The sequence below is a fragment of the Panicum virgatum genome, chromosome 2N, assembly GCF_016808335.1.
Source record: "Panicum virgatum strain AP13 chromosome 2N, P.virgatum_v5, whole genome shotgun sequence".
Taxonomy (NCBI): Eukaryota; Viridiplantae; Streptophyta; class Magnoliopsida; order Poales; family Poaceae; genus Panicum; species Panicum virgatum.
Genome location: NC_053146.1, coordinates 26,272,233 through 26,298,703, shown reverse-complemented (window position 1 = coordinate 26,298,703; position 26,471 = coordinate 26,272,233). Strand labels below are relative to the sequence as shown.

General features: G+C 42.9%; 1 protein-coding gene and 1 non-coding gene across 2 annotated transcripts; one reads left to right on the top strand and one right to left on the bottom strand.

Moving 5' to 3' along the window:
• Positions 1-18,437: 18,437 nt before the first annotated feature.
• On the bottom strand, positions 18,438-18,544 carry LOC120663089. Its single transcript, XR_005670313.1, has one exon. It is a non-coding gene; the product is annotated as a small nucleolar RNA R71 (small nucleolar RNA).
• Positions 18,545-19,584: 1,040 nt separating this feature from the next.
• LOC120662503 lies at positions 19,585-20,217 on the top strand. The gene has a single exon (XM_039941637.1). It carries the CDS (start codon positions 19,585-19,587, stop codon positions 20,215-20,217), a length of 633 nt encoding a protein of 210 aa, XP_039797571.1.
• Positions 20,218-26,471: the final 6,254 nt, after the last annotated feature.

The window sequence follows — 26,471 nt, the reverse complement described above, 5'->3', positions numbered from 1 at the left end:
TCTTCGTTGCTAAGCAACTCTGACCCAATTCGGCACGCACCGGTAGTTCCTCGAGTGAAGCCTCAATAAAAGCCACGCTCTTCCAGGATCGCATAGACAACACTCATACGAAGGTGAGTCCAGATATTACAACACAGGTCATCTCATACATATCAGAGTTTGCAACGGAAAAGTAAATTTATTACAAAATCATGTTCAGAGTAATGAAGTACTACGAAGTTCCAAACTACACAAATTATTCAAGTGTCATTGTCTCAGCAGAAGCAGTAAAAGACATCTAGCGAAAACATATGATGCATCGATAAAGCCCATACAAAACATGTCACTCAGTGGGAGGGTGATCAGCACCAGCCGAAAGGCCATCCCACTCAACAGACCAGCCCAGAGGCAAATGACACAGCCAAGTCAGATTCGCAATCATATCCTCGAAGTTAGTATCTAAAAATAGTGCCACAAGCAAGGTTGAGTATACTAATACTCAACAAGACTTACCCGACACCGTATATACCATAGTCAATTAACTAGACATGCAAGGCTTTTTGATTTGTTGGGTTTATTTTGCCAAAAATACCTCTAAGAGTTGATCCTTATTTTCAAAATTTAGCTTTGCCATATTCTAGTTGAATTAACCATTCTAAGTTTGCATCTAACTCTACTCAAACATGGTAGAGCAACCATTTAATCAACCAGCAGTATTATTATCATCATGTTCCACTTGTTACTCTATGTGATTGAAAACGTTAAGCAGTCTCATGCCGTGAGAGGCGGACGATTCAGAATCGAATTTCAACCTGGCCAGGGGAACCTAACGCACATGCATGGGGATCGACTTCGCTTTCGCCCACGCTACTGTTCCCCTTTCTTTCCAGTCCGTGGATCCAGGATACTCTCCCCGACTACAGAGTCCGACCATTCTGCACCCGTACGTCGCAACAAAAAATTTAAACCCTACTTCTACAAAGAGGGTACCAAGTCGTTCCACTCGCTGGTCCAATCAGGTACTTAAGCTTACCGATTACCATATTTCTCGGCATGTGGCTAGTACTTTCAAACGCTTAACGAGATGAGCCACACACTGCGACCTTAACTAATTTCGACTGCACCAGCGGGGTATCACAACTACACAACCCCGCCCGTTGTCCTTATATTTCAGTAGGAATTAAAGTCAGTCAATTCCTATAATATCGCGAAAGGCAGAAAACCTCTCGACATCTACCGTTCCTAATTAGCATGGCAACTAGTCGATAAAAAAGATCCGGGAGTCAAACATAGGTACCTAGGGATCATGCATCTAAGGTTTTCGATCAGCGCCTAGAAAACGTAAATGCGCAAATAAAATTATTACAACACATACGAATAACGCGGAAAATAATGGGTTATGCACCGGGACTTGCCTTCTTGGGCACTGTCAGGCTGAGAGTCTTCTGGGTCTTGGCCCAGGTCTTGAGCTAAGTTAGTTCAATTAAGATTAACGTCCGACGCAGCAAGAGAATCCGAAGGAACCAACTCGTAGTCACCGTCAGCGAGATTAACCGATTCTATATGCAGTGCAAAGATTTATGGTTACAACATGATATATGATTTCTTTCCTTCACGATATAGTTGCAGTTCAACAAAAAGTTAATTCAGTGATGATCTTTGTGAATTCATTTCCTGGGCAGTCATTTATGGAGTAGGGTTTATATTTATGTTACTTTTTGAAGGAGTGTGTTGGGGTGCTTAATTTCCTTGACTTAAAACATAAGAATAAATTCATAATTTCATAACAGAAAATATACTCATGATCTGGTGCTGAAAAATTTGTGTAGAACAGATTAGATAGACTAGCATCTACTGTAAAATTTTCAGCATTTAACAACAAGGCATCTAACCATGAAAAATCATGCAAACAGATTAACCTAGATACTTCACGAATTTGCACAGGTTGTTACGCATGGTTTCTGGAGTTACAAATTTCACAGCAACGTCTAGGCATGACATACTCCATTCTGTGAATTTTCCAGATTTTATCTACTCATGCAACATGAGTTATAAAATTAACAAAACTACAAAGGTTATGGGTCTCAAAATTTTACCAGAACTTAGAAATGGTCTAAACATGCTTCAGAAAATATTATCAAGCATTAATTACTCGGTAAACTATAAACTTATGCATTAATTAATATATATACTATATATAAACTTGCATATTTATTTGGGATTCAAGGTTATCAGTACTGCATAAGAATTTTTTACCAATTAAAGTACTCATACTAACCAAGAACATATTCAAAGACCATGACTAGATATGAACTAAAGCATCCAGAACAAAAATAGCAAATCTAAGCATGATATCAAAAGCATGAATTATAACTGTAGGAATACTTGGTAAAAGTAGCTAAAAATTTGCAGACATAAACACATGTCTAAAACAAAGTTCCAAAAATAAATCTAGATTTTTCTACACACAGGAACTATATACTATGAATTAGGTTCATCAAACAAGCATTAAATAGATTATATAGCAAACTAGATCTAAAATTTCTCAAACTTGTATGACACCAAGGAATCAGTAGGATGTTCATCCAGAAAAAGTTTCATAACTAAACCAGGTCTATTTCTACCAGCATTAATATAGGAAGCTAACTAGTGTGATTTAATTTGTATTTGACTTTTTCCTTCCTAATTTACTTTCCAAATTCCCTCTATAGGTTATTTGAATTAAATGGACTGACCTTTAGTGTACAGACACCAGAGGTGTCTCAGCCTACCCCCTTAAAAAGAATCTCGTCTTGAGATTGGATGATAGGAATTAGGGACAAAAAGTGAGGTACCTGGGGTAAAGGTTGTGGCAGAACCACCTGAATTATCCCGACTCAAGTGCGCTGGCCATCACCCTAAAGGCAACACCGGCTCAAACGCACTTCAAACGGAACAATTATTGGTCTGTCGGGTAACATCCTCACAAAACAAAACAACTGCCAAATAGCTTTGGACTTACGGGATTAGCGCCGGTGGTACGACACCAATTACGTCTCTCCCTATAATATCTAGTCGATAAATTCTAGCTGTTCTTAACTTATCGTATCGCGGTTAGTATACCTGTAGAAGATTGGCAGAATACATATATACATTGAACCTTTCATGCCAGCACTCATGAAAGCGTTCCCATACATTATCGCTCACTATAGAAGCGGCAGCCATACAATTTCCGTCGTATGGCCAATGTTAACATACGCCACTGAGATAGCGCATTCACAAGTTCCTTTACTCCCAATATAATCTACCGATGGTCGGTATATTGGCAGTAGCTCAAGTAGGCCACTGCTTGAGCGCAGCGTTCGGTTCGCATCGCCGACGGGAAGGTCTGACTCCCTCAGCTAACTGAGTACACTTTACTTCCAATATAGTCAACTAATAGTTGGTATATTGGGAGTACCTCAAGTAAGCCACTGCTTGAGGGCAGCATTCGGCTCGCATCACCGACGGGAAGGTCAGACTCCCTCAGCTGACTGAGGATCCTTACCTTCTTACCTTAGCGTAGATGCGTCGTTACAGAAATTAAGGGTTGCTTGTGAGTATGGTTTGACAAAAATGTAAAGTGCTGGAAGTCAGATATACATAAACCATAAATAGATAGCCACCTAGTAACTCCCGTAAATTCCCTAGGACTTTAGGTTCTATGCATAACCCTTAACGAAACCAACATAGTTTTATAAACACTTTGTTGGTCTAATTTTTATACCGAAATCAATTTTTAAGGTTCCAACACCTCTGGTGTACACTTGCAGCTCTGATACCAGCTGGTAAAAATTTGAAACCTTTTTGACATCATTAGCTAGGTCAAAGTTTTAAGATTCTTGAATATACTTGTTTTGCTAATTTATTTGTGCTGGTTGAAATACTAAAGTTCTGTGTATGAAACTTTTTCCATGATCATATGTTACTAAAACCTTACTGTTGCCCAAGGTTGGGAAATTTTCGATTTGTTTAACTATTTCTTTGATTTAATGCTTGTTAAGTAGGCTTTAATTATGATAAATAGTTTCCTTGCTTAGAAAATTTTGAGAATTTTTGTGAAACTCTATTTCTGTCATATGTTCATGTCTTTAATATTTAGGATCCAGAATCAGTATAGAACTTCCTGTACTAATTAGTTTTATCATATGTGGTTTACTATTGTCAAAATTATTGCTTTAGGTTTATGCCTAGATAAATTCTGAAAAATTTATGAGGTGTTCATAATCTTATTCAGTCTTTTCTGAAAATTTTTGAGCTTTATAAGTATTGTAGTTTGTCCTATATAATTCAATCTTTCTCTATGTACTATCTGAATAATTGTTTTATTCTGATTAAATGTCTGCATGAAATGGCATGAATTTTACAGGGTAGATTACTCTATGTACATCCTGTTTGAAGTAGTTTTTGCTGAATTTAAGTACTGTTTGTGTACTGAGTTACTCATTTCTTTGCAAATCATGCTTGACATGTTATATAAACTATTTGAAACTTACTTTGTAAGTTTAATCAAATTGTCTTGTGATGTTAACCATGTTGTTTTGTGTAGTCATAGATGTTAAATAACTACTCTATAAACGATTGCCCATATGCTTAGTTATGTTTGTTATCTTTTAAATTGCAACTTTATTGTGAAACGTGTGTTTATAATACCGTTTCTTGCATCACATATAGATACGACTGTTTTATCGGACGGGACGTATGAGCTGATCCCGGAGTCCGAAGAAGGTGATCAAGAGGCCCAGTTGAACGCCACTGTACTAACTGAAGACCCGGACCAAAATCCGGAAGAGCCCAAGGCTAATCTAGTTAGCGACTACCGAGAAGGCAAGCCCCGGACATAACCCATATTTCAAATTATTACAATTTATCGTTATTACTTACTTGTGCATTTACAGTTCTTAGGATTTGAATTGAAACCCTAGATGCATGATCCTAAGAACCTATGTACTGAACACTAGACCTAAGTTCGAATAATTGCTAAGCTTATAGGACCGGTAAAAGTCGAGTGATTGCCTGTCACTCGCGAGCTCTATAGGAATTGCTTGTTTACTTTTTGCTATCAATATAAGGACGATGGACGGGGTTGTGTTCGATATCATGACCTTGTGTGAGACCACGTCTGTGTTGATGAACTTGCTAAGGTCGCGGTGTGTGGTAGCGGTGGTTAAGTTTTTGAACGTACTAGCCACATGCCGTAAATATGGTACGCGGTAAGCCTAGTAGCCGATCGGACCGGTGAGTGGATATACCTTTCACTCTCTCTTAGAGATAGGTTTTTATTTATGTTTATGTTGCGCAACACCGCGGCTACAGGGAGGAAGATGGTGCCCTGTAGTCGGGGAGAGTGACCCTATCCACAGGTCGGAATGAAAGGTAAACAGTTGTTTGGGAACGACCCGACGGTGTTCCAAATGTGTGTGTTAGGTCTGCCTGGCCAGGTTAACAAATTTCGATTCGAATCATCCGCTTCTCACAGTTTGGGACTGCTTGATCCCTTTGCCACGCAGAGTAATAAGAGCAACATTACTATGATCAATCTTGTTGTTTGACTAAAGTTCTACCATGGTTGGATAGGATTAGTTGCTTACATAGAATGATTAATCAACTAGAATATGTAATGCTAAAAATGTGAAGTAAGGACCTACTCTTTATTGCTTTTCAGCAAAAGGAAAACCAGAGCCTTACAGAACCCTGCATAGTCTAGTTAGGTGGGCTAAGTATACCTGTTGACGGTTAAGTCTTGCTGAGTATTAGAATACTCAGCCTTGCTGTCGAAACCTTTTTCAGGTATGAGTTTTGAGGACCAGATCGCTAGTCTGTCTTGGCCCTGCTCTTTGCCTCCTGGCTGGTCCGTAGAATGGGATCCGTCTTCGACCGGCAATGACCCTGACGAGTGATACCTTGCTTGGGCTAGCTTGGTATACTTTTGCGACGTGTTGTAGCCGTCGTGTTTTCTTTCCGCTGCTTTTTAAACTCTAAACTTTAAACTTATGGCTTGTATAACTGTTTTACTAAGTTTGGACCTGTAATATTACTTTGAACTTGTGTAATAACTATTATGTTTGTGTTGTAAAATATGTGGTTGTAATATCTCTGGACTCGCCTTCGTGCGGGGTATGCTTGTTCGATCCGAGAACCGGTGGTTGTATCGGGACGTTACCCGACAGACCAAGAATTGTTCCGTTTGAAGTGCGTTTGTGTCGGTGTTGCCTTTATGGTGATGGACAGCGCACTTGAGCCGGGATAATTCAGGTGGTTCTGCCACAAAGCTCAGAAAACCAGGATATTGGCGGTTGAGGTATTCCTCTGTTTCACAGGTGGCTTCTTCTTCAGTATAATGTGACCACTGAATTTTGTACATTTTTACCACCTTTCGATGGGTACCTCTTTCTTTTTGATCCAAGATTCGAAGTGGATATTCAACATAAGAGAGATCGGGTTCCACCTAGATTTCCTGTTGATCGATGATTTCGGTTGGAACTCGAACACATTTCTTGAGTTGGGATATGTGGAAAACATCATGGATAGCTGCGAATTGCAAAGGAAGTTGCAGTCGATAAGCCACTGGACCACATTCTTCAATGATCTCATATGGTCCGACGCAGTGAGGTGCTAACTTTCCTTTGACTCCGAAGCGTTGAATGCCTCGAGTTGGTGAAACTCGTAAATAAACATGATCACCAACATTGAATTTTAAAGGTTTCCTCCGCTTGTCAATATATCTCTTTTGCCGGCATTGGGCTTCTCGGAGATTTACTTGCACCACTTTTACCTTCTCCTCACCCTCGACCACTAATTAGGGTCCAAATATTTTGCGTTCTCCAGTCTGGGATCAACTCAAAGGAGTTTGACATCTTCGACCATACAAAGCCTCGAATGGTGCCATCTTCAGACTGGCCTGATAGCTGTTATTATAAGAAATTCAGCCAAGGGTAAACATTTGTCTTAGTTCTTGTCATAATGGATGACACATGCTCGAAGCATGTCCTCGAGAATTTGATTCACCCTTTCGGTCTGTCCGTCAGTCTGTGGATGGTAAGCTAAGCTTCGAATTAATTTAGTTCCGAGAGCCTCTTGGAGCTGCTCCCAAAACCTTGCCACAAACTGGGTACCACGATCAGAGATGATGGTTTTAGGTACACCGTGCAGACAGACAATTCGATCGATATAGATTTCAGCATATTTCTTGGCCCGATATTCAGTATGCACTAGAATAAAATGAGCGGTCTTTGTGAGCCTGCCAACAATCACCCAAATAAAATCTTGGTGTTGTGAAGTATTGGGTAAGCCCACAATAAAATCCATACTGATATCTTCCCATTTCTAGGACGGAATTGGCAGAAGTTGGAGAGTTCTAGCAACTTTCAAATGACTAGCCTTTACTCTCTGACATGTGTTATACTCTGCGACATATTTAACAATTTCTCTCTTCATTCGAGTCCACCAGAAATTTTGCCTGAGATCCTGATACATCTTGGTGCTACCCGGATGAATGGAAAATTTAGAGAGATGTGCTTCGTCCAAGATTTATTTCCGTAATTCATGATTTTTGGGAATGACTAGGCGATCCTCAAACCTTAAGATTCCTTTATGGTCCACACAGAAACACTTGTATTTATTTTCGCCCTCTAACACTTTCTGCTTGATGATTCTGACAATCTTGTTCTGCAATTGTGCCATGATGACTTGGTCATAAAGCATCGGTTCCACAGAAATATGAGTCAAAGAACCCTGAGGAATGATTTCTAATCTTAGCTTTTGCATTTCAGCACACAATGTGTCGTTATACGACTCCACTGATAGGCAGTTGCAGTGAACCATGCGACTGAGCGCATCGGCTACGACATTGGCTTTGCCCTGATGATAATGAACTTCCAGGTCATAGTCTTTGATTAATTCCAGCCATCTTTGTTGCCTCATATTCAGTTCACTTTGGGTGAAATGTATTTGATTCTCTTATGGTCAGTGTAGATATTGCAATGAGTGCCCATAAGATAGTGTCTCCAAATCTTGAGAGCATGAATAACCGTTGCTAGCTCAAGATCGTGAGTGGGATAGTTTAGCTCATGTGGCCGAAGAGCTTGGGAAGCATATGCAATACCCCGATTGTCTTGCATTAAGACACAGTCAAGACCAATACCCGATGCATCACAATAAACATCATAAGACTTGCTGTTGTCGGGTTGAGCTAAGACTGGTGCTGTGGTTAGATGTGCTCTCAATGTATGGAATGCATCATCACACTTTGCATCCCATTTAAACTTGATGTCCGTCTTTAGCAGTTTCGTCATTGGCTTTGCAATTCTAGAGAAGTCCGGAATAAATCTACGGTAATATCCTGCCAAACCGAGGAAACTGCGAATCTGATGAACTGAAGTAGGAGGTTTCCAGTCCATCACTTCTTGAACTTTGCTGGAGTCTACTGATATGCCATCGCTAGAAATTGTGTGACCCAAAAATTTGACTGTGTCCAACCAGAATTCACACTTAGAGAATTTCGCGTACAGCTTATGATCTCTGAGGCATTGAAGAACTATGCGCAGATGTTGTTCATGTTCTGCCTCATTCTTGGAATAGATCAAAATGTCATCGATGAACACCATGATGAACTTGTCAAGTTCCAGCATGAATACCAAATTCATGAGATACATGAAATAAGAGGGAGCATTTGTGAGATCAAAAGACATCACCAAATATTCATAGAGACCATATCTGGATGAGAATGCAGTCTTGGGAATATCGCAAGGCCGGATTTTAATCTGATGATACCCCGAACGAAGATCGATCTTGGAAAAGATCTTTGCTCCAGCCAACTGATTGAACAGTACGTCAATTCGGGGGAGTGGGTATTTATTTTTGATAGTTACCGTATTGAGAGGCCGGTAGTCGACACACAACCTCAGACGTTCATCCTTCTTCTTCACGAACAAAGCTGGACAGCCCCATGGTGAAGCACTTGGGCAGATAAAACCTTTGTCCAGAAGTTCTTGTAGCTGGATTTTTAGTTCAGCCAATTCTTTAGGCGGCATACGGTACAGTCTTTTCGAAAAAGGAGCAGTATCAGGCTGCAGCTCAATAACAAATTTGATATCCCAATCTGGTGGCATACCAGGCAAGTCATCTAGAAAAACATCGGCATATTCACGGACTATGGGAATATCTTTGATTCGAAGATCTTTCAAGGCATAAACACACGAGTTGACACATTCTGGATGAGGTAAATATAGAACTGAGTGGCCATGGGTAGGAGAATTTATTTCAACGGCTCGGGAAGAGATATCAAACATGACCCCATGTTTATTCATCCATTCCATTCCTAGGATAACATCCATTCCTTCTAGTGGTAATAGGATTAAATTGGTGGGAATTATTTTACTACCGAACTTAAGTGGTACCATTCTACTAAGTTGATTAGACGCTATTTTACCACAAGGAGTAGATATCATTTAAGAGCCTTTGGTGTGACAAAAATCTAACTCAACTTTTGCTCCAAATTTAGAACTAATGAAGCTATGAGATGCACCAGAATCAAATAGGATAATTGCGGGATGATGGTTTATAGAGAATATAACCGACATAATTGGTGCGCCCTCTAGAAGATCAGCCAAGTTGGTGAAGTTAAGTCGGCCTTGCCTGACTTGAACGGTTTGTTTCTTGCCCTTGTTCTGATCATTTCTGCGAGAAGCCTGCCCCTGAGATTGTCTCGCCTGAGGGCACATTTTTGCAAAGTGATTTGGACTTCCGCATTTGAAACAACAATTGTTGTTGTCAGGGCGAGCGGCTTGCTGAATATTCGGCCGAGGGCCGGTCTGCAGCTGCTGCGGTGGTGCAAAACGAGCTTGCTGCAGTTGCTGCTGAGGAGGTCGAATGATCCAACTCCCTGGTTGAGGGGCTTTCTGAGAGGGTGCGGTTGGAATATTCTGCACAATTCGATACCTCGTTGCAGAAGCACTCGAGGGTCCAACAGGTGCCTTGTGCTTCTTTTCAGCACGATGGGCCATAATGAGATCCTCCTGAGTGATGGCCAGATTTACCAAATCACTAAAAGAATCAGCACGCACCAGATTGAGCCTCTCCTGTAACTTGGTAGTGAGGCCTCGACGGAAGCGTTCATGCTTCTTTTTATCGGTATCCACATGATGACCAGCATACTGACATAAGTGATTGAAGGCTTGGGCATACTGCAATACGGTGCGAGTGCCCTGAGTAAGTGCCAAGAATTCATTTAGTTTTCGATCAAGAAGACCCGCAGGAATATGATGAGCCCAGAAAGCATCCTTGAACTCATTCCAATTCACCACATGATTAGCCGGAAGCATTCCGTGGTAATGATCCCACCACATACGAGCTGATCCGCGAAGTTGCTGCGCAGCGTAGCGAGTCTTGTTCGCTTCGGAACAAGGAACATACAGTAAAGAAAACTTGGATTCGATTGTGCGAATCCAAGCGTCCACATCCAGTGGTTCATCCTCCTTGGTGAATAGCGGGGGCTGCGTACTTGGGAAGTCTTGGTAGCTCGCTTCTTGCGGTTGATGAGCATGAGGCCCACCTCGCTGTTGCTGTTGAGCTTGCACCACTTGCCGCAAGATTTCGGTTTGAGTGGCTAAGACTTCCGCAATGCCCGGTGGTGGAGGAGGTGCAGGTGGATTACCATTTCCTCTGGCTCCAAAACAACTGGGACTACCTCGAGTTGAAACAACCATCTGAAACGTGAATAGTTTGCATTAGGCACAACATTTTCAACATCTCAAATGGAAATAGACAACTCAAGACATGAATAGAAGAATAATTATTTCATCAGCCGTGTTACACAGAAAACTGTCAATACAAAACAGTACATAACTGAAGTTCTGTGTGTGCTATGGAATTGAAAATTTTACAGGAGCTATATAATTTCATGAGCTACAACATTGGTAGTCAACTCAAGGTCAGAATCCCAGAGTAAGTCAGTTGAAAAATTCAATTACTACTCCTCTGGTTTTCTGATTTTACAGAAAACAGAGCCTCTGTAATTTGCGTATATCTCCTGGTATACATGTCCGTTTGAGCTGAAATTTTGTGATCATTTAGATGATGAAATTTGGAACAACTTTGGTATTCAACTCACGAGCTAATTCGGAAAGGAATTAAGGATACAAATTCGAACTAGCTGCTGGGTTCAGCTTTTCACAGTCTGCCAACACTTTACATAAGTAGCATTAGAGGTTCATTACATCCATCATCTTCTCACTTCTACTTGGTTACTTCTAGCATCAGTACTAAGGGGTTACTCAACTCTGAGTTAGCCTAGTAGCCCATGATCCAAAATTTAGGCTACACTAAGAGGAGTTTACTAAAGTCAGGAAACAGCGCCTCGGTCCACATGTTGACCGATGCCTCACTCTCTGCAGGAGAGTGGGTCTCGAACTGCACGGGCTGCGGTGCCTGTTCCTCAAAGTCGATCTCGGAAACAACCTGGACCTCCTAAGGCTCGTCCTCACCGTCCACCTGCATCTCATCGGGTGGTGCGTGAAGGGCGTCCTGCGCCTGTTGCAGCTCGTGGAGCTGTCCTTGAGCATCGTCGAGGTCTAGCTGGAGGTGGTGGAACTGGTCCTCGAGAAAGTGGATGGTGGCATCACGATCCATCACCGTGTCCTGAAGCTCCTGGACCTGGCTCTCAAGCTGGGTGATCAGAGCACCCCTGCTCGTCCCTCAGCTGGACGGTTAGGTGTAAAGCCTGAGCCTGGTCGACAAGCTGAGCGGTGGCTTGGCTCTGGAAGATCTGGAGTCGGTAAAGTGCATCCAAGCACCACATGGTCGTCCATAGCGCTCCGACGGGGTCGAGGGTTGCAACTGTGGCCACGTTGGCCATCCTGTCACGCCAGAGCGGGCCGGCCGGGTAGTGTACGGGAAACAACCCGAACGCAGACAAAAGAACCTCCAACGGGTGTTGAGTACAGAAAGTGACTATTGCTAGCATGGCGGTGGTCTCCCAGGTGTCCAACAGGCGGTGGCCGATCACCCGAGTCATGATCCGCTCCCACCCGTTGAGCGGGTGCTGCAGGATCACCATCGTCACGCTGCAACGGCGCACCCCGCTCTCCACGAAGTCGTGGCCCTCGTAGAGCGGTGGCTGGGGGTAACCGGCTGCACTCAAGAGCTCCCAAAGATGGCGAGGAAGTCCGTCCCAGTGCAAACAAGCTGAGTGCACATGCCCCTGCGCGTCCATCATCACCAGCTCGTCCATCTGTCCCAACAAAAGACCGATGGATCAGCTGATAGTCAAACAAGGGATGGGCTCATTCTGGACAGTTAAAGAAATTGATCAAAACAATAGATAACATACTCCGAAAATTCTCAAAAGTTTACAGAAGATGCCTAGGGTAGTGAGGAACATTTCATCTAGTCATTGCTAAGGCCAGTTCAGATCCTAACAAGGTGATATGTTCAGGGTCTTGAAGCGATGTCGAATCAGAAAACAGATTGTCCAGAGAGTGTGTAATTTGACCATATCTACCAAACCACTTAACCAAGATAATTCAAACTTTTACAGTAGGTTCTTAATTAAGGTACCTACAGCTTTCATGTTGTATGATTTTTCAATTGAGCAACTTAAGATGGTCGAAAAATTCAGTTTAGACAAACTGCTCCAAATTGACAGATTTGCAGAAGGTTACTATAAATTCGAAAACACTAATGTAGGAAGCTTGAAAAATTCTCAAAATTTCAAAGAAGATTGGGAATTTACTTAGCTACATTTAATATTACAGCCCGAACTTGATTTGAGGTGATTTTTATATCTTAAAAATTCGACGAAACCAGAATTTCAGATTTCACAGATTACCTAGATGATCCTTAGGGATGGAGTTTTAACCTTTCTGATTGCGGTTTCTTTTAAACATTTCTTTGCTGAAGATTTAGGGATAAATGCAGATCCTAATCGTCCTCACCAAGAAAAAATTGCCAAGTAACCTTGGACTTATGCAATTAGTTTACGGTGGCATACATAATACGTCTCTCGCCATATAACTACTCGATATAGCTATCTAGCCTAGGATTTGGTTTCGAGTTAGCGTACCTGCAGAAAATTGACAGTATATAAATGAACCTTCCGTGCCAGCACTCACGAAAGCGTTCTCATACATTACCGATCACTATAGAACCGGCATCCATACAATTACCGCCGTATGAACAACGTTAAACATACATCATCGAAACAACGTATTGACTGAGTACCGTCATGGACGGGGAATTGAATTCTAATTTTCGAACCATTACTCCCCATATATTCAACCGAAGGTTGGTATATGGGCAGCAGCTTAAGTAGGCCACTGCTTGAGCTCCAGCGTTCGGCTCGCATCACCGACGGGAAGGTCAGACTCCCTCAGCTGACTAAGCAAGCATACCTCTGCGGCGACGATGTAGTTGTAGAATTTAAATTGCGGAATTTAAATACTGAAAAGTAATGTGCTGGAAGTTAGCCATACAATATAAGCCACCAGATTATACCTATAAGATTCCCTAGGGCTTTACATTCTAGACTTATCCTTGTAGATCCTAGACTTTTCAAAAACTTTAGTACTTTTGAAGTCATGTTTTAGATTTCTTGTTTAGAAAACAGAGGCTGCCATCTCTGGTAGGCTGTCTGCGAGCTCTGAGGCCAGCTGTGGCGGAACCACCCAAAAGACTGGGCCCGGGTGCACTGATCTTCGTTGCTAAGCAACTCTGACCCAATTCGGCACGCACCGGTAGTTCCTCGATAAAAGCCAAGCTCTTCTAGGATCGCACAGACAACACTCACATGAAGGTGAGCCCAGAGATTACAACACAAATCATCTCATACATATTAGAGTTTGCAGCGGAAAAGTAAATTTATTACAAAAACATGTTCAGAGTAGCGAAGTACTACGGAGTTCCAAACTACACAAATTATTCAAGTGTCATTGTCTCAGCGGAAGCAGTAAAAGACATCTAGCAAAAACATATGACGCATCGATAAAGCCCATACGAAACACGTCACTCAGTGGGAGGAGGATCAGCACCAGCCGAATGGCCATCCCACTCAACAGACCAGCCCGGAGGCAAAGTACACGGCCAAGACAGACTCGCAATCATATCCTCGAAGTTAGTACCTGAAAATAGTGCCACAAGCAAGGTTGAGTATACTAATACTCAGCAAGACTTACCCGACACCGGATATACCATAGTCCAATTACTAGACATGCAAGGCTTTTTGGTTTGTCGGATTTGTTTTGCCAAAAATGCCTCTAAGAGTTGATCCTTATTTTCAAATTTTAGCTTGGCCATATTCTAGTTGAATTAACCGTTCTAAGTTTGCATCTAACTCTACTCAAACATGGTAGAGCAACCATTTAATAAACCAGCAGTATTATCGTCATCATGTTCCATTTGTTACTCTATATGACCGAAAACATTAAGCAGTCTCATGCCGTGAGTGGCGGACGATTCCGAATCGAATTTCAACCTGGCCAGGGGAACCTAACGCACACGCTTGGGGATCGACTTTGCTTTTGCCCACGCTACTTTTGCCCACGCTACTGTTCCCCTTTCTTTCCAGTCCGTGGATCCGGGATACCCTCCCCGACTACAGAGTCCAACCACTCTGCACCCGTACGTCGCGACAAAAATATAAACCCTATTTCTACAAAGAGGGTACCAAGTTGTTCCACTCGTTGGTCCAATCAGGTACTTAAGCTTACCGATTACCATATTTCTCGGCATGTGACTAGTACTTTCAAACGCTTAACGAGATGAGCCACACACTGTGACCTTAACCAATTTTGACTGCACCAGCGGGGTATCACAACTACACAACCCCGCCCGTTGTCCTTATATTTCAGCAGGAATTAAAGTCAGTCAATTCCTATAATCTTGCGAAAGGCAGGAAACCTCTCGACTTCTACCGTTCCTAGTTAGCGTGGCAATGATAAAAAGATCCGGGTGTCAAACATAGGTACCTAGGGATCATGCATCTAAGGTTTTCGATCAATGCCTAGAAAACATAAATGCGCCAATAAAATTATTACAACACATACGAATAGTTAGATGAATAATAACGCGGAAAATAATGGGTTATGCACCGTGGCTTGCCTTCTTGGGTACTGTCAGGCTGAGAGTCTTCTGGGGCTTGGCCCAGGTCTTGAGCTAAGTTAGTTCAATTAAGATTAACGTCCAACGTAGCCAGAGAGTCCGAAGGAACTAACTCGTAGTCACCGTCAGTGCGATTATCCGATTCTATATGCAATGCAAAGATTTATGGTTACAACTTGATATATGATTTCTTTCATTCATGATATAGTTGCAGTTCAACAAAAAGTTAATTCAGTGATGACCTTTGTGAATTCATTTCATGGGCAGTCATTTATGGAGCTGGGTTTATATTTATGTTACTTCATGAAGGAGTGTGTTGGGGTGCTTAATTTCCTAGACTTAAAACATAAGCATAAGTTCATAATTTCATAATAGAAAATATACTCATGATCTGGTGCTGAAAACTTTATGTAGAACAGATTAGATAGACTAGCATCTACTATAAAATTTTCAGCATTTAACAACAAGGCATCTAACCATGAAAAATCACACAAACAGATTAACCTAGAGACTTCACGAATTTGCACAGGTTGTTACGCTTGGTTTCTGGAGTTACAAATTTTACAGAAGCATCTAGGCATGACATACTCCATTCTGTGAATTTTCCAGATTTTATTTACTCATGTAACAGGAGTTATAAAATTAACAAAACTAACATGCTAGCAACAAGGACTAATCCCACAGGGAGTTCTACAACGGTTATGGGTCTCAAAATTTTACCAGAACCTAGAAATGGTCTAGACATGCTTCAAAAAAAATGATCAAGCATTAATTCTACCAAATTAATTACTTATGCATTAAACTATATATAAACTTGCATATTTATTTGGGATTCAAGATGATCAGTACTGCATAAGAAATTTTTACCAATGAAAGTACTCATACTAACCAAGAACATATTCAAAGATCATGACCAGATATGAACTATAGCATCCAGAACAAAAATAGCAAATCAAATCATGATATCACAAGCATGAATTATAACTGCAGGAATACTCAGTAAAAGTAGCTCACAATTTGCAGACGTTAAGACATGGCTAAAACAAAGTTCCAGAAATAAATGTAGATTTTTCCACACACAGGAACTATATACCATGAATTAAGTTCATCAAACAAGCATTAAACAGATTATACAGCAAACTAGATCTAAAATTTCTCAAACTTGTATGACAGCAAGGAATTAGTAGCATGTTCATCTAGAAAAAGTTTCATACCAGATGATCTGGCTCCACAGTTGTTTTCGAAGATTTATGTTTTCAGGAGCACAAGTCCGGAATAAGAAGAAAACACAAAGAATACGCAGACAAAGTCGCAGAAGATCGCGTCCTGTGTAACTCATGCAAAAGAGGCCCACAAACCAGACCAAACAGACCAACGAAGCCCTAGCACCGACGTACCAACATCAGGGCCCACCAGGCAGTGTACCAGAGAAAGACGATGGCCAGAGGCGGCAAGGTGGGGTCGGCCGAACCAGGGGTTCGGCCAAAACCAGACAAGCACCTGTCCAGGTGCATTTTGGCGGGAAGGCTGATCTTATCCTTCTGATGGCGGTTTGGCATGTTTCCATGTATGAAGATGGTGGGAACCGACCTCCACAAGCTATATAAGGGGCCTCTCATACCACTCACCACACACACCACTTGATGGCCCCTCTCTCTCTCTCTCACTCTCTTGTGACTTGTACTCCTTAGGGTAGTGGAGCTCGGCTAGAACTTCATCTCTTTAGCGAATCCAGTCGTTCTCGGGGTCGGCGAGCAATCCTCGGCCTATGGTATGGCTTTGTATTCCGACTTTCGTTATGCTATTCATATTGAGTTCGTTCTTGGTTGTCTTGCTATGTTCTTAGCATGCTTAGCCTTGATCTATGCTTTGTCAAGTTATACTAGTTGCTTGCTTATACCAGATGATCTGGGTAAGGATATCGGTTTGTTGTGCTTTTGGGCTTACCTTAGCATCTTACCTGTCCATCCGAAGAGTGGGGGACCCAGGGGTGCTAAGGTAGTGACCTCATATGCGGGCATGGTGCCCGGGTATGCGGGATCCCTCAGATATGACGGTGCTCCACGTCTTGACTGGGGTAGACCGTAGTTGGTGACAACCCTGTCGGTCTGCCGGGAAGCTGTTTCTCGGTTAGCGTATTCCCCGACATTCGGGTATCGTGTAGGAGTTCATGCAAAGATGAAACGGGACTGGATGGTCTCCAGTGCGGGTCATTCTCCACGATGTCCCTAATTTCCCGGCACCTGTAGCTCTAAACATGTGGCTAACATAACTTATCTGCTGACATAAATAGTATATTAGGATTTGTGCCTATGCTCCCACTAACCTTAGGTGTGCTTGTTTATTCTTTATTCATGAGAGTTGGATGTTCTGTGTGTGTCACATTACCCCTGATTATCCTTTGTTTATCACTTACCCCTGTATAATTAATAGTCTGCACCTTATTTCATAATGTCATGGTTATGTAACTAGTAAACATCTTTACACAACCTCACCATCCCTTGGGAAAATATAAATAACGATACCCTGAATACTTCTGGGTGAAATGCTACAACGGTATATCCGTGTGCTTGTGGATCTTTCTGTAAATATTAAGACATACCAACCCAGCATTTCTGGCACCGTTGCTAGGGACGAGCTTAACACCACCGTTCCTAGTGATTGCGCTAAGAAATGCCAACAAGCATTTCTGGCGCCGTTGCCGGGGATGGCACTCGGTGTAAAGATTTTACTAAGCACATAAACCTGGCAATATGAGTAAGAGGTAGCTACTGCTTATACAGGCTAATGTGTTTATCTTTTTGTTTTCTCCTGATTAGATGAAAACAGGGTAGTGTATGTCTGATTTCTCCTTACCGACAAACTTTGTTGAAAATCCCGAGAAGCTCATGAGAAGGGTCCGACCTAGTGTTGTCCCTCCTCCGCTCTCATAGTTGACAAGCGAGCCAGCTTCCCAAGCACCATCAACAATCACTGAACCCATGGCTGAGAAGACTCTCCGCGACTTCTCCGTCCCTTCAGCTCTCAATGTGGCAACTGGACCCAACGTTGATGTTGGGGACGTGAACTTTGAGCTAAAGTCCAGCCTCATAAACATGGTGCAGGCTAGCCCATTCTGTGGCAAGCCAAATGAGGATGCCAATGCCCGTCTCCAGAACTTTCTGGAGTTATGCAAGACTGTAACCATACGGGGCATTACAGCTGACGCCATCAGGCTCCGTCTATTTCCTTTCTCCCTCTTGGGGAAAGAAAAACAGTGGTTTTATCAGAACAAGGAAGCCGTCAGCACGTGGGACAAATGTTCCACGGTGTTTCTCGCAAAATTCTTCCCGTTGGGCAAAACAAATGCCCTGCATGGAAGAATTTTAAGTTTCCAGCAAACAGGGATGGAATCCATCCCAGAAGCTTGGGAGAGACTTCAAGAATACATACTCGCCTGTCCTCATCATGGGATGGATGAGTGGTTCGTACTCCAAAGCTTCTATAATAGGCTAACAATAACATCCAGAGCCCATCTTGATGCCGCTGCTAGAGGAGCCTATCTGGATCTGACAATTGCCAAGGCTACGGCCTTAATTGAAAAGATGGTCTCCAACCAGGGCTGGAACGAGGAGCGTTCCCAACTCAGAACAAAGGACGGAATGCATACCATCAAGGAGATGGACATGCTTGCCACCAAGCTGGACCTCCTACTAAAGAAACTCGATGAAGGGAACCGGCAACAGATGCCCGTTCCTGTCCATTTCATGAACTCATACTCAATGTGCGAGGTTTGTGGTGCCGGTGGACACTCGCAGATACCCGAGACCCGAGAAGACGCAGCCTACGTCAACAACAACAACACTGGGTTCCGTCCACAAGGAGACCAGGGGTGGGGTCAAGCATGCCTACCATTCCAAGGAGGAGGTAACAACTTTAACTCAAATTTCAATTGGAATTTCAATTCGAACCAACCCTCCTTGAGAGATCTTGTCTTTGGAAAAGCTAAAATAAATGAATCTTTAAACAAAAAGCTTGCTTCCAATGATAAAATTTTGGAAAGTATAAATGCTGAAGTTGAAACTCTCTCTTCTGCATTTAAAAACCAATTAAGTTTCAACAAAATGATAGAAACACAACTTGCGCAAATAGCTGCTGTTGTTCCATTTTCAGAAAAGATAAATGCGGTGACCACGAGGGGTGGTAAGTCCACTCGTGATCCACTGCATCCTAACCATGTAGAGAAAGCAGCAAGGCCACAAGTAGAGGAGGAAGAATCTCCAAAACATGATGAATCTGAAGAACCCTAGGAAGAAAATCCATGGAAAACTTTCGATACAAGCTTCCTCCTGTTTTCCTCCCGGAAACAAAAGATCACCGTGGACGAGCAGTTTACTCGTTTTGTTGATGATCTAGAAGATACATGTCAACGTACCATTGCTGGACGTAATGCATGTACAAACTTACGCCTGCTACATCAAAGACATCATCAACAACAATCGACCGCTGCCCACAATGGAGGTTGTCAAGCTTACGGATGAATGTAGTGCTGCTATACTCAACCAACCACCAAAGAAGAAAGAAGACCCGGGATGCCTAACGATCAATTGTTCGATTGGCACTCAACACTTCGGCAATGCCTTGTGTGACCTTGGGGCTAGCGTCAGCATAATGCCCAAGGTCGTCTTCGACAAGCTCAACTTCACTCATCTAACGCCAACACCAATGCACCTCCAGCTAGTAGACTCTTCAGTCCGTTATCCAGAGGGAATCGCTGAAGACGTTCCAGTCAGAGTTCGAGACTACTTCATCCCAGTTGACTTCGTAGTGCTCGACATGGAAATATCAAAAGAGACACTGCTCATCCTTGGGCGGCCATTCTTGAGCACTGCTGGAGCACACAACGATGTGGGAGTTGGAGAAATCCGCTTCAACATCAATGGGAAAGAAGAAAAATTCCTGTTCCAGCCCAAGAAGAAACAATGCTCAATGATCAACATCAAATCCGGGCCAAGCACACAAGAAAAAGCCGAAGCGACGTCTCCTAGTCAAGATCCTACGACCACACGATCCACAAAGACAACCAAGAAGGTGTGGCGTAAGGTCGCAAGTTTGTCCTCGTCCAATTCTCCAAGACGAGCCGAATAGTGGTAACCAAAGCAGGAGAAAGGTCCTGCTCGTCAGACTCAAAACGACGAGCCCTTGCCGAAGGTAAATCGGTACGTATCTCATATTTTCTTTTCACCATTTTGATTTTCTTGACTTTTTTTATTTCTCCCATTGCATATTTGAATTTTCAAAACACTCTTGCATGCTAGAAAATTTTCTAGTACTTTTTCTATTTTTTCACAAAATTCTAAAAATATTTCCGAGCATTAAAATCCTTTGGAAAATAAATTTGAACATTTTTTCGAAGCAAAGTTTGGCTGGCACCAAAGTTTTAAAAGTATATGACCGTTAGAAGGGCAGTGGGCCCTGGCTGTTAGCAGGGAGGGCCATCTAGGGTTCGGCCGAACCTTAAGGTCGGCCGACCCCCCTCCTAATGGCTAGTGGGCCCATCCTTCTCCAACGGTCACTAGCCGTTGAGGCTTGTCCCTTCCAACGGTGCCTGGCCATTCTCTCTTTAAATAGAGGACGAGGGGTGAGTGTTGAGCTCTCACACTCAACTCTCATTCACTCACTCCCTCTCAAACTCTCTCAAACTTTGCTCTCCGGTTTTCATTGGATTTTTGCTCAAAATTTTATTTCAAGAAACGTCTCTCTCTCATTTCTTTGCTACAAGAAAGAAGGAGCAACTCACGGGTAAGAACGTTCATTTCGATTTCACTAACGTATCCTGTTTCGAGTTGCACGTGTTTTGTTGTGATCCATCATGAAAGGCTTAGGATGGAAGGTTTCCGGAGCATTCAAGAAGATGATGGCTGGAAGTTCATCCTGTTCTCGGGGTGGCTCAAGCTCATACACTCCCGAACCTATGCCTACACCAAGCACGATGGACTATGAGGAAGAAGAACAATACAAAGAGATGCAAGCCGAACCGCAAGCCGAGGCCATAAAGATTGATGCAGAAGATGACCCCTACCTTGACTTGCGAGATGATCGTGAACGACAAGGCTATGCCATCCTCAAGAACCGAAGCTTCGTCCACACCCGAGCATTCGATCCGGATCTCCTCATCAAAACAGGTATGTATGAATACTTCTCTAACGTTTGGCATGCAGTTGGATGGGATAACTTTGTTCCCGTTGAGGAGTATGGTTCTCGACTCCTCACCATCCAATTTCTTTGCACTCTTCGGGAAGTGAAAAATGGGGTTTATTTTCGACTTTTCGGGAAAGAATACTTGCTTTCTTGGAAAACTTTTACCGGCCACCTCGATTTCAACCAACGCTGGCCAATTTCTCTTGAGCAAGCTTGCCGCGGTTTTAATCGTCATGAATTTTGGGGCCAGATTTCAGGTCAAGTTGTCCATGGCAAGTTTGCACCTCGGTGCAACGACATTCATAATCCAACTCTTCAGTTGATGCACAAATGGTTAGCCATCACTCTCTTTCCTAGAGATGATGTCCGACTTGTGTACAACGATGAGTTTCTCATACTATATGCCATGGTCAACAAGATAAAAATCTCCCCCGTGCAAGTTTTGGTTAAGCAATGGCTTTCGAATTTCAAGATGACGTGTCCTATTGAGTGCACTTCTTTGATTACTCGCATCGCTACATGTGTCGGTGCCTTAGAGGGGAATTCTATTCCTTTCATTGAGGGCGACCGTGCGTATATCGCCGAGGCTTATTTGATCCAAGGTCACAAACTCAAGAAAGTCCCGAATGACTCTTTGATTTTCTTCTACTTGTGCTTTACAATTGAGATTCCGCTGCCCAATGCGGAGTTCCATTTGTATAGTTGCCATTCATTAACCATCCCTCTCGTTCCACAAGAAGGAGCTCGTAGGCATAGATCTTCTAGTTTACCTGGCAGGATGACAAGAAGCAGGACCAGAAGGGAAGCAGAACCAACACCACCGCCTCAGCAGCCACAGCACTCACATCAACATGAGGCCGGTGGTTTGTCATGATATAGTGCCATCACTGAGGAATGGGCACGGTAGGCACCAGGCTGCCGGTCCACCAGTTCCAGCTCTAGCGGGGCCCCAAGCCTCATTAGATGTACGGCCTCGTCCCGAGGTTTCAGTGCCATCACCCAGCAGCTAGGTGAGCTGCGAGTGCAGAGCGACAACATACAAGACACGCTGCACCAACACATCGATACATCCCAAGCATGGCAGCGTCACACTAGCGAGAGACTCCACGACATGGAGCAGTTGCAGCTGCAGCGATAGGAGGAGTGGAGGGCGTACTACTGCTGGACGAGTTTCAACCCCGATCAACCGTAGTAAGCCTGAAGCTAGCTTGGGGGAGGACCCCCACGAGAGGTAACTTGTATCATTTATCTTTACTGCTTTCATAACCCTGCATGAGATCCATAAAAATTTGCAAAATCTAGAAAATCCATAAAATTTGCATAACTAAAAAACAAATAAAAATTTGCAAAACTTAGAAAACACCAAAAATATTTCTCTAATATGTCTAGTAAGCATGGTGTGAGTTTTCCTTGTTGAGATGATGAATAGTTGCTCTGTTAATTTTCTTTATATGCTTAGTTATAACTTTATGCTCTATCTAGTTTTGGGTTCGTTGGCTTAAAAGTTCAAATCTTAAACTTGAAACTTGTGGGTAGCGAAAAGCATGATCCGAATCTAAGTTGTTGTGAGCCATGATATGGTTAAGTAGAGTTGCTATGATCTTCTCTTACGTGATGCTTGATATCCGGAGTATTTAATTTTGAGAATACAAAAATATAATAAAGTTCCTCGATGATATGAAATTCCTATCCAAAGCCATATGTTGTTTTTATTGCAAAACTTTCCACATATACAACTTGCTATCTCATTGAGCTTTGTCAAATTGTTGTGACCCTTAATGAAATTCATTTCATACTCTCATGATCAAGATCACGTACACATTTCCACCACATGCTATGCTTCTACACTAGAAGTAAGCAACACATCCATCCATCCACAAAATAAAACTCCATGTTTATGTATGACACCACTCTCTCTCAAAAATACATCAAAGGATATAGGGCTATGCAAAAAGAAAAATAAAAGATGCATACCCAAAGAAGGTATGCCACATGCTTCGGTATGTCAAAAAAAGAGATAAAAGATGCATACCCAAAGAAGGTATGTCACATGCTTAGGCATGTCAAAAAAAAAGAGAAAAAGAAAAGAGAGAAAAGATAGCCCCTTATCCAAAAAGAAGAAAAGGAGAGATGGTCCATACAAAGGAGTCTATACACCATCCACCAAAAATATCCACACACTTGCACATCTTGATCAAGGTTTATGACTTGTTTCTCCTTTGGATCCGGTCTTTGACTTAGCAAAATATGAGAAGCAGTTATGCCTTCAATCCTCCATACCTCCAGCTCCACAAAAATAGCCATTTGAGATAGGTTGAGGAAGAAAGGCACAATAAAAAAGCCTTGGTGATGAATTATACACATTGAGCGATCCGAGAGATCATCCGAGGAACTTTATAAATTTCTTTTGAATTTTTTTTTACAAAACCTTTGTATTGACGGTTGAACTAAAGAGAAAGAAATATGAGCACTCTATGATACCGTTCTGACTCTCAACCGCCAAAGATGAGGTGTAGCTATAAGCTCCATAGGAGTAAGGTAAGAGGTAAGAACAAAGGCCAACTTATTCAAAATTAAGGTAAGAAGCATTTGGTTTTGCCTAAGTATAAGTTGGAAATTCAAGATCGTAGCAACTCCTGATAAAAAACAAGCGCCTTGTTTTGCTTAGGACGAGCAAAAGGCTAGCTTGGGGGTGTGCTGGCAGTCATTAAGTGCGAAATATGACCGTCAACTATACTCATAAAAGACGGAAAACCATACCTCTTACTCGCATATTTGCATCACTAACCTAGCTCCACAGTTCTTTTCAAAGATTTATGTTTTCAGGAGTATAAGTCCAGAATAAGAAGAAAACACGAAGAATACACAGATAAAGTCGCAAAAGATCGCATCCTGTGTAACACATGCAAAAGGGACCCACAAACCAGACCAAACCGACCAACGAAGCCCCGGCACCGACGTACCAACATCAGGGCCCACCAGGCAGTGTACCAGAGAAAGACGGTGGCCAGAGGCGGCAAGGTGGGGTCGGCCGAACCCAGATAAGCACCTATCTAGGTGCATTTTGGTGGGAAGGCTGATCTTCTCCTCCTGATGGTGGTTTGGCATGTTTCCATGTATGAAGATGGCGGGAACCGACCTCCACAAGCTATATAAGGGGCCTCTCATACCACTCACCACACACACCACTTGGAGGCCTCTCTCTCACACTCTCTTGTGACTTGTACTCCTCAGGGTAGTGGAGCTTGGCTAGAACTTCATCTCTTCAGCAAATCCAGTCATCCTCGGGGTCGGCGAGCAATCCTCGGCCTCTAGTATAGCTTTGTATTCCGACTTTTGTTAAGCGATTCATATTGAGTTCGTTCTTGGTTATCTTGCTATGTTCTTAGCATGCTTAGCCTTGATCTATGCTTTATCAAGGTATACTAGTTGCTTGCTTAGACAAGATGATCGAGGTAAGGATATCAGTTCGTTGTGCTTTCGGGCTTACCTTAGCATCTTACGTGTCCATCCGAAGGGTGGGGGACCCGGGGGTGCTAAGTGTTGGCATTTCTTAATGATCACAGAATAATCCGCAAGCGCACGAAAGATACCGTTGTAGCACTTCACCCGGAGAGTATTCAGGGTATCGAGATTTCACAGGGAATGGAGGTGTAACGATCTTCTGGCTAGCTTAACCTAGGAGAACAAGAGGTAGGGGAGCTTTGGGGTAGTGTGGTTTATCTAAGGTTAAGAGTCAAGGCAAGGTGAACTTAGGCTCGTCACTTGTTTACTTCGGGCACCGGTCTAACCCAGGTACTGTTTGGGACCTCCAGCTTGTGGCTCTACACCGTACTCGGATAGGGGGGGAGTGCACTAACCACGAAGCAGCTTTGTAGCGGACCGATGGGGCTATCACCACCTGTGGTCTACCCCACAATACTATGGAGCACGAGGCAAACAAAGGCAATCTAGGACCTAAGCACCACACTTAAGCCTTCGACTACGTACTATAGCGTTGCGCAGGGTTACCCGTCTTTATCAGGGGCCCTCTACCAGAGTATTCGTTACGAGAACGGATGACGAACCCGTAAACAAATGAATAACTTAAGAATACTTAACCAAGAACTTAAACAGAAGATGAACACCAGATACTTACTCAAGTGATTCGTACCCATCGAAGTACAAGACGAAGAGAGGCCAACACGTCCGGCTCTTCTCCGATCCTCCACCTCGCACACTTCCTCTACTCTAATGATACAAGTGGAGTCCTACTACTACTCCTTCTCCTTGTGGAATGAATGAAAATTGTGAATGACTTGAGAGGGTGTGTGGAGGCCCCTTATATAGTGTGGAGAGGTCGGTTCCTGTGTGAGAAAAGCGCGGGAACGCTGGCAACCGACGTTGGGATGGCGGTGGCAACCTTCCTTCCGAAGCTGAGGGGGCCGGGAACCAGTCTAGGTTCGGCCGAACTTGAGGTTCGGCCGGCCCCACTCTGTTGCCTCTGATCACCGTCTTTTGCTGTGTAACTGGTGAGTGGGCCTCTCTTGTGTATGTCGGTGCCGGGGCTTCATTTGTCGGTTTGCTCTGTTTTGTGGGCCCCCTTTGTAAGTGTGACGTAGGGTTGGATATTCTGTGGAATTGTGTTGCGTCTTTTGTCTGTTTTCGCCTTAATCCATGTATGGGTGCCTGCAATCCAAGAATCACCAAAACTTGTGGAAATGGTTAGAAATAAGCCCTATAACTACTTTTAGTGTTCGAAAGTTATAAAAAGATGCAGGAGTTGACGGCTTTATTTCTGACTTAAGGACCGTCAACAACACCCCCACACTTAGCCTTTGCTCGTCCTCGAGTAAAGAGGTGAAGACTAAGGTGGATGCAACTCCTCTGAAGAAACCTGCATACAAATTATTCCAAGTTTTCTCCCAGACTTGTGAACTTTTTAAGTGTCTACCATGCTTATCTTGATAATTGAAACTTGGAACGGTTTAAACTTCAGGTTCCTTAGTCTCCGGAGCTTAGATACTTAGGTTTTATGAATTTTCAAAATCAAAACATAGCTTAGCTCCTCAGCTTGTACTCTCGGATCTCTCTTTTTGCTTTTTGGATTCCTCACCAAGGCAGATCATGCCTTCTTTTCCTCCTACCTCTAGAAAGGCTTATGTGGAGCTCAGGGTAGAGAAAAGTTGAAGGCATACCTGTTCCTCTTGTGTTGCTAAGTC